Here is a 9,276-nt window from a genome sequence, read left to right on the forward strand (position 1 = left end):
GAAAGAAAGAAAGAAAGAAAGAGAAACAGAATGGGGTAACTAAGAAAATATATGCTCACAGTTGAAAATATTTATTCTCTTGAGTCTTTGCAGAAAATAAAAGCTGCCATGTCTTGCTTTAAGTCAATGAAAGTGAAGTAGAGATACAATGTTAAGTTCATATCCACAAGTCCTAACACTGGAGCAAAATTGGCCCTTGTGTCCAAGACCCCAAAATGTTACCAGCTCATTTTCCACCAAGCCATTCCCTCATTACTTTTTAGTACTAGCCTTTAAGTCCTACAGAAGGGGAGAAAGGGCAAATGTCAGGATCTGGTTAGCTTTGTTCAGAATCTCAGGCTGTTCTAAAAAGTCCTGGGTTTCCAAGCCATGCCATGGGTAATAGCTGAGCACAGAGACGATGCAATGGGGGTGAGGCAGATCCTACATCAGCTGTCTCTGTGGACAGATATCTTGAAGTCTCTCCCCAATGACTCCAGGTACACTTTGAGCCTATATAAAGGTGCTGGCCCTTTCCTAAGGAAGTCTGCAGGGGCAGCTTTTTCTCTATAAGCAGGTACAGAACAGAAAGCAGTAGATCGTGTGTGTGTGTGTGTGTGTGTGTGTGTGTGTGTGTGTGTGTGTGTATACAGGCCAGAGGACCAACTCAAGTGTCATTCCCCCAAGTACCATCTACCATTGTTATTTTAAACAAGATCTCTCATTGGCTTAGAACTCAACAAGTAGGCCAGGTTGGCCAGCTACAGATATTCACTTGACTATATTTTCAGCACTGTGAAAGCAAGTCTGATTTCTTTTTTAAAATTTGATCTCTGGGAACTGAACTCAGGTCCCGGTGTCTGCAAAATAAATATTTTTCTAACTGAGCTATCTTCAGCCTGAGAAAGCCGCTCCCCTTTGACGACTGCATAAGAGAGCAACTGTGTTCTGTGCATTCTCTGCTGTTAGGGACTCGAGCCTCCTGTTAAGAATATGCAGACAAGGTTGCTGATAAATCACTGTGGCCCTCTTGCAGCACTGACTTGAGGACTTGGACTTTCACATCCCCTGACCATGACTTCCCAGCTACATATCATGTTAGATGATTATGGAGTGGTAGCGGGAGTTAAGTGATCTCTCTGGCCAGCTCCCCAAATCCTACCAATTACTTATTTGTATTCATTTATATTCACTGGAACATTTGCACTGAGTGAAGAAGAGGGGAAGGTGTTAATTTTTCTATTTGTGAGATGACCAAAAGAGAGACATAGATTGGGCAGGAAGGACTGGCTGGCTGTGGTTTCCCTAGCAGTTTCCAAGAGCTGTTAAGAAGAGTTAGGGCTCGATAAGGGGTATGCTTTTATGAAAACACTTTGAGAGTCTGGCCGCAAACAGAGATGTTTGGGACCAGGGCCAAGGCTATGAAGGGTTCATTGCTCTTTTGTCTAGAATCCTTACTCCATGTTTTCAAGAACTGAACAATCTAAAAACCTGTAGATAAGATAAGATAAGATAAGATCTATATTTATCCTTGGATAAATATAGATGTTCATTATGGGAGGATCCAAAGAATGTCAGAAAGGCCCTAAACAACTTCCCTGTAGAAGAAATTCTGAAGGCATGCCTAGACATAAAGCACATGTACCTCTAGACACATGCAACAGTGTCATAGGCAGAGTAAGGGACAAGCACAGTGTGTCACATGAACAGCCTTGGAATAGCAGGGGCAGAGAAATCCCGAGATTGAAGAGAGCAGTCTCTACACATGGGTAAAGTTATAGCCTCACTTCGCATCTGGTGCTGAGTCATGTCAGTTAATGGTATATAGGTTTATTCTATGGACAGCCGTAAACCACTCATGATGTATAAAGAAGGATTGCTGGAGTCTTGGTGAGTGAGTCACTAAATAACAAATACTTATTAAATAACCCCCTCCCACACACACACACAGGACAGTAAATGGAATATGGCGCACTTGGGTTATTTAATATTCAAGAAAAGCATAGATTTGCCCAACCAAAGTTTATGCCTCTTTGACAATTGTCCTATAAATCATTTAGTCTCTGTTTGGACATTTTTAATAACTAGAAACTTAACTTCTTAATAAAGTACATTTTGAACAACATTGATGAAAACATCTCTTCTCTTCTGAACCAAAATGCCCCCTCTCCCTTTGACTGTCTCTTAAACCAAGTCCTGAAGGCATCAGGCCTCTACACAGTTCATTGGAGACCTCTCCCACCCTACTGAATCTCACATCTTACATCAGCATCCTGATTGTGTAGCCACTTATGCTCTCACCATCCTAAACCATCTCTCTACTCTTCTTACCACCTGATATAGGGCAAAAAGGACCAGGACCAGAGTCATTCCACCTGCCAGTGCCTGAATCCTGTAAACCCCTTCTTTATAGAAGCTGTGCCAAGGCTAAGTCACCCTTGCCTTAGTAGTTAAGCAGCCTTAATACTTCTGAGCTGTGGCTTCAAGACAGTCACCAAACTGCACCTTTTTACTCTTAATGGTGACCCTCCATGGAATTTAAAAGGAGCACCGACATTTTCAAGGCATTTAAAAAACTTTTAAGAAAGCATAAATGATCTGCCTGAGAAGCACAATTATATATGCTCATTGCCCCTCCCCTCGGGAGGGGATGTTTGCAGGAAGGAATTAGAAGGGCACACTTACTATCCTCTGATGCAAGATGAGGACACATGGGTGAGACTTCTGCTCCGTTTGCACTAACCTTAAAGGCATGTTCCACATCAGGTGCATCATCAAAAGCTTGAATTAAGATAGTCCCCAATCTCCGGTCAAGATCTTCCACTCTTTTGTTAAACTCACAGACATCATTTTCAAATTCCTGAGGAGACATCGTATGTACGTAAGAAAACCCTGCTTTTCTGCAACCCAATCTCAGCAGAGCCTTGACTGCTAACCTTTGTGCTGAAATCAGTTATACCAAAGATTTATTTAATTCTCTAAACGTCACTGCATGTCCTAGTTTGCTCCTTTGTTGCTGTGATAAAACACTGAACAAAACCAAGTTGGGGAAGAGAGGGTTTATTTGATTTACACATCCACACGACAGTCCATCATTAAAGGAAATTGGAGCAGGAACTTTAAGCAGAAACCTGGAGGCAGAGACTGAGCGAGAAGCCATGAAGGAAAGCAGTGTATTGGCTTGGTTTTTTGGCTTGCTTAGCTGTATAATACAGACAAGACCTTCTTGCTTAGGGCTGGTAGTGCCCACAGTGGGCTGGGCCCTCCTGCACCACCCAATCAAGAAAATGCCCCCAGAGACCTGTTCAGAGGCCAGTGTAATAGAGGCAATTCTTCAACTGAGTTTTCTTCTTCCTAGGAATGAATGTCTAGGTATGTTTGTCAAGTTGACAAAGCCTAACTAGAACACCCTGGGAGCATGATGCTCTGGCCACAATGGTACAGTTGAATGAAACATAAAGCTGGCATTCACCAACCTTACTTGCTGTGCCCCCTTCTCTCCATTTCTGAACCCCTTTCTATTCTGCAGTGTCAGCTCATATTACCCTACAGATTATTGAAGCAGCAGCAGCCCCAGGGTCAACATCTTCTCTTCCTCCCCCAATTCAAAATGCAGCTCTTTTCCAGAGTCTCCAAATTAATGTAGTCTTTAGGAGGAAAGCAAACTAATTAAAATAATACACACGATTCCTTCCAAATACACCTTAATTGACTAAGACGGCAATTAGCCATTGTTCTTAAGTTTCTTAATTTAGCAAATAAAAACACAGGGTACACAGTTAAATCTGAGCTGCAGACAAACAATTATATTTTAGAAAATACAAGTGTCTCTTAATTATTGTTCTTTATCTGGCAAACCTAAGCATGCCTCACCTCTTAGGATGTAGCAGATTTCAAGAAAACTTTGATGGCTCAATGCTCTAATTTATACAAATACTATTTATTATTATTGTTGTTTTACAGGAGTAATGCGTGATCTTACTTTATATTTTAGAGATTTAGTTCTTTTTATTTATGTGTGAGAATCTGTCTGTGTGGTGTGCATGTGAATGCAGGCACATGCAAAGGCCAGAAGAAGGTCTCAGATCTTGGAATGGAAGTTCCAAGAGGTGGTGAACTGCCCAGTGTGGGCACTGGGAACTGAACTCAGGTTTTATGCAACAACCATCACTTCAGCCCCCATGTTTGTATCTTTAAAAAAAAAAAACAAAGAAAAGTAGGAAAATATAGAACATTTATACTTTTTAAAAGCTACATTGGCATTGTGGTATTATGACATGCTTTCATATATGTATTTCATGTGTGTATACACACATATATATGGAATATATCAATGTATATATGTGTGTGTATATAATATATGTATATATTATATATGTGAATATAAATATATATAAAATAAATAGGATATATGAGATTTTATACAGTTGTAAACCCATCATATGTAATATACATATTATTTATAAATATACATATATATTCTCTTTTGTAATCTATCTTCTTCTTTCTTTTATACTTCCAGCTAATGGACTTTTGATTAAGTCCTGTCCCCCTGGATCTGGCCAATAATGATCCCTAGAGGCTGAATGTGCTAATAATGAACTCCTGCCCTAATTTCTGCTTTTCCTCCTAGATTATAACTTCTTCTTATGTAATCCTGCCCTTTTTTTGGGGGGGGGGCGGAGAATCCTATTCCCTTTCCCCATCATATCAAGTTCTTTCTTTTCCTCTGGTACTTGAATTTGGGGGACCATAGGTGAAGCCTGGACTCTGTGCCCCGTCTTTAGAAAGTTCTCCCTTATCTTTGCTTATCTTAAATGATCTTCCTCTATCTAATCCTGAACCACCAATAAAATTCTACCAATATACTTGGTTTCTGTTTGGCAGTCTGTGCTTGAAGCTGGAGTTTATTTGCAGCCTTATTGAATATAATTGGTAAAACCATGTGTTTAAGCTTTACAGTGATGTTTTGATACCTGTACAACACTGTGGAATGATCAACACAATGGACTTACCATGAGTGGTAGGCTTAACATGAGTTTTTATTTAAAATCTATGATAACTTATCACCTCATATAACTGAGAGTTGTGTGTGTGTGTATGTGTGTGTGAGCGAGAGCAAGCAAGTGAGCAAGTGAGCGAGAGAGAGAGAGAGAGAGAGAACTATCCCATCAACAGACTTCAGATGCACAATATAGTGTTATTAACTATGATTACCATATTGTACATTACACTTGTAGAAACCACTCACCCCGCATCAAGAACACTTTGTTCTTATTGACCAACTCCTCCCATTTCCCTCTCACTCGTCCATTGGTAAGGTCTATTCTAGTTAGCTCTGCATACCTGACAATTTGACTATCTTAGATCCCAGCTTTAAGTGAGATCACAAAGTATTTGTACCTTTGCAAATAGTCTACTTTGCTCAGTTTAAACCTTTGAAACTTTAAAGTAGCCACTACTTCCTTTGCCAATAACCATAGATAGCATTAGTTTAGAACAGTCAATGGCTGGGTCCTTTCTGATTTATCTACCTGCATATAGAATAATTAGGATCTTTCTAATGACACAGGAACAACAATTTCTCCTGACAACAATAAAAAATAGCAGAGCCACTAGGACCACAGAGCCATATGGGCTTCTTAAGAAAAACAACAAAGCTATTAAATGTTTGGGGGCTGCAGCTAGAGGCAGCTGAAGAAGGATCCAGATTTGTGATTTAGCCACTCCAAATCCTACCGTGCCCTTGGGGTCCAAACAGTCATAGGAGCAGTCCAAGAAGACCTTGTACATCTCCTCAAATTCCTCATGCATGCGTTGGACTTTCTGACTCAGGGAGTTTCCTCTGAGGCCACTGAACTCAAGCTTTTCCAGATTGTTGAGATCCAAGGCTGTCTTCAGAAGATCCTATCAGGACAGTTCACAGAATCATTGAAGGAGTCATCACTACCACCCCCCCTCCCCTCCAGATGGAGGAGACTGAAATTATAGGTGTGATGGCTCCTTAGGAAAGTGTAATGTCTGGTTAGGTTCTTAGCCTTATTGCTAGAATGGGTTGGTTAAACTCCATAACAAACTGAAGGAACAAAACACAGTGGATTCACACAAGCCAGAATAAAGAAATAAATCATGAAATGTATGCTTCAGCATCTCTGTTCTACTACAAATTACAAAAGATCATCATAACTTGTATGTTTTATGTGGATTTTTATTCAAAGTGTCAATGTCAAGCTAGACGTGGTGATGCCTGTACTTCAGGCACTGAGGAGACGGAGGCAGGAGGATCAAGGCCAGGCTGTTTGTAATAGTGAATTCAAGGCCTCATGTGTGAGACTATAGAGGTAAAGAGTTACCCCGAAACAGCCCAGATAACCAGTTCAGAAGGTGGCTCTGGCCTTCTTGTAACCCTCTCTATCATATAAGACCCCCATCCCAACACACGTGTAACTTTTCTTGGCACACCAAACCACATTGCCATCTCAGTGACAGAAGGTAAATACTTACCATCTCTTTCCTGGGTTTCTTCATCTGGTGCAGGGTAGTGGTAACACTTGACACTGTGGTGGAAACTAGCTTGAACTGGTGTAGGCATAGGACTGAAGTGGTTTCCAGGACACCATATGTGTTACTGTTATCATTGACACACCACATCCCAGCTGTGCTCAGAATTAAGTGGCAGATGGATGAGACAGCCCCAAAACCTTGGGGTGGAGTCCCTCCCAAGCCTATGGAAGCCATGTCATGTCTAATAGTAGGGATGTCTTCTGAGTATGCTGAATGGGGAAGACTGAATTCATCCCTTGTGAAGACACACCTAAAAATCACAAAACCTCCAAACTAAGATCCAAGATGTGTTTGCTGTCAGAGCTCTCAGTCTATATACATGTTACACATACACATTCCCACACACACAAACACATACACCACACACACACACACACAGAGAGAGAGAGAGAGAGAGAGAGAGAGAGAGAGAGAGAGAGAGAGAGAGAAATGTTATAACTGTTATTTTGGAAACAGTTTATAAGGAGCCTGAGAAGACCCTCTGACATCAAGAAGTTGGAATGGTAAAAGTAAATACCTGATCTGTGAGACATCAGGTCCTGTCTCTATTCCAGAACATCCCATGGCCAGTGGTCACTGCCACTACTGACACCAAGTCCAAAAGGAGTGACAGTGACACAGCAGTGAGGAGGAGCCACAAACTCCTTAGACTGCCAGGAAGTCACCCACACAGCCTCTGGTAACCACTCAGAAGTCTGTTCATTCAGCCACGCTGAGGCATAATCAACAGAAAAAGCAGGGAGGGCAGAGACAGCAGCAAGAAAGAGACAGAATCATCAGGATCAGAGCTCTTGCTTCCATGCGTGTGTGTGTGTGTGTGTGTGTGTGTGTGTGTGTGTGTGTGTGTGTGTCTGTGCGCGCGCGTGTGTGAATCACTACTCTAAAATATTAGGATTTATGTTATAGAGAGAGCACACCTCTCTAGCAGAGTGAAGCCTCCAGTTTTATCTTCAGTATTAGAAAAGTGGAGAAAGGCTGAGAAGGAAGGAAGAAAAGAAGGAGGGAATGAAAATGCTAAAAGAAAACACAAAAACACTTCAAGGCATCAGTATAGGCCATGGCTTTTTGGACAAAACCTCCAAGGCAGAGGACACAGAAGTGAGAACAGATCAGTAGCAGAGAGTAACAGAAGAGACTGCAGGGCTTCTGCACAGCAAAGGAAGCAATCTACAGAGTGAGGAGACACAGCAAGGAGTCAGCTGTGGACCCACAAAGTATTTACATGTGATTCCCCGATGGAAAATTAATACCAGAGTATATAAGGAACTTGGTAACTAAACGTGAAATAATCCAATTATAAATTGGATAAAGAACATGAATTAGACACTTCTGAAAAAAAGAAATTGTATGAAAAATGAAGTGAGGGTTAGACTCAGTGTTGGCTAAAGAGGTTACACATGATGCAGTAGAATTAAAAATGATATCTTTTGTGTGCTGAAAGAATCCACCTGTCAGCCCAGAACACATTAGGAAGATAGTCATACTCTGTGCAGCTTTTGATAAGTGAATGTTCACACTGTAATTGTTTTATTGGTGTAATCTCTAAATGAGTGGAGGTAGCATATACAACCCAAATCCATGAAGCCAGCCAAACACATTTACCTGAATGAGAGGAGAGGGTCTGAATCATGGAAGAACACAAAAAGGCATCTGTGTGTTGACAATGTTTTTTTCTTGGTCTGTGGTGGTTGTGAGGGTGGGGTAGTTTGTGTGATCATTATTCATTAAAAGTTTGTATTTACATTTTGTTTATAAATAAAGAAAATCATGAGGCTTTCAAATTCATAAAAAAACGTTTAACTTTACCAGCTGTTAAGGAAACTTAACTTAAAATCACAATGAGATAGCTAACCACAGTTAGGATGGCTGGATTCTAAAAGACACAAGCTAACAAATGTAAAGAGTTTAATAAGCCAACAAGAGAGAACAGTATGGAGGGTCAACCGATCAACTGGAGATGGATCTACCATAGAACAACCCCAACCCGTTCCCTTCCACATAAGTATCTGAAGGAAACGATTTCAGCATATTAAAGAGGCACCAGCATTGCCCATATTTGTTGCTGAACTATTCATAATTGGTGAAATATGGAATGACCTTCATGTCCATCAGCTGGTGAATAAGCGAAATTCATTATAAATAAATAGTCACACGCTAGTATATGTGCCAAAGTATATAGAACTGTAGGGCATATATGAGGTGAAATAAGTCAGATGCAGGAAGACAAATAAGTCATGTTCTGTCACATGTGGATGCTTAAAACAATGCAACCCAACAGTGCACTGGTGACTCCTAGAGATAAAGAAGGTCATGGCAAGGGTGGGGGTGGAGGCTGATAATTGGGACACAAACACAATCAGATGGGAGTAAGGTCTAGTACTCTCACATAATGGTGGAGACTGGCAGTTCATCATAACATCTGATAAAGAATAGAAAGGAGGAACTCTAAGGAGGAATGAAGTATCCACATGTTGGTCTTCCTTCTTCTTGATTTTCTTGTGTTTTGCAAATTGTATCTTGGGTATTCTAAGTGTCTGGGCTAATATCCACTTATCAGTGAGTATATATCAAGTGACTTCTTTTGTGATTGGGTTGCCTCACTCAGGATGATATCCTCCAGATACATCCATTTGCCCAAGAATTTCATAAATTCATTGTTTTTAATAGCTGAGTAGTACGCCATTGTGTAAATGTACCACATTTTCTGTATCCATTCCTCTGTTGAGGGACATC

At 40.8% G+C, this 9,276-nt stretch overlaps 1 protein-coding gene across 1 annotated transcript in view; it reads right to left on the minus strand.

Annotated features, from left to right (window-relative positions):
- Dnah9 (dynein axonemal heavy chain 9) overlaps positions 1-9,276 on the minus strand; it is a 333,710-nt gene that overhangs the window by 291,280 nt on the left and 33,154 nt on the right. Inside the window, exons 7-8 of the mRNA XM_021178488.1 lie at positions 5,719-5,886; positions 2,723-2,839 (exon numbers count right to left, since the gene is read on the minus strand). Coding sequence (XP_021034147.1) covers positions 2,723-2,839; positions 5,719-5,886 — 285 coding nt within the window. The remainder of the gene's footprint in view (positions 1-2,722; positions 2,840-5,718; positions 5,887-9,276) is intronic.

The sequence above is a fragment of the Mus caroli genome, chromosome 11 (assembly GCF_900094665.2).
Source record: "Mus caroli chromosome 11, CAROLI_EIJ_v1.1, whole genome shotgun sequence".
Classification (NCBI taxonomy): Eukaryota; Metazoa; Chordata; class Mammalia; order Rodentia; family Muridae; genus Mus; species Mus caroli.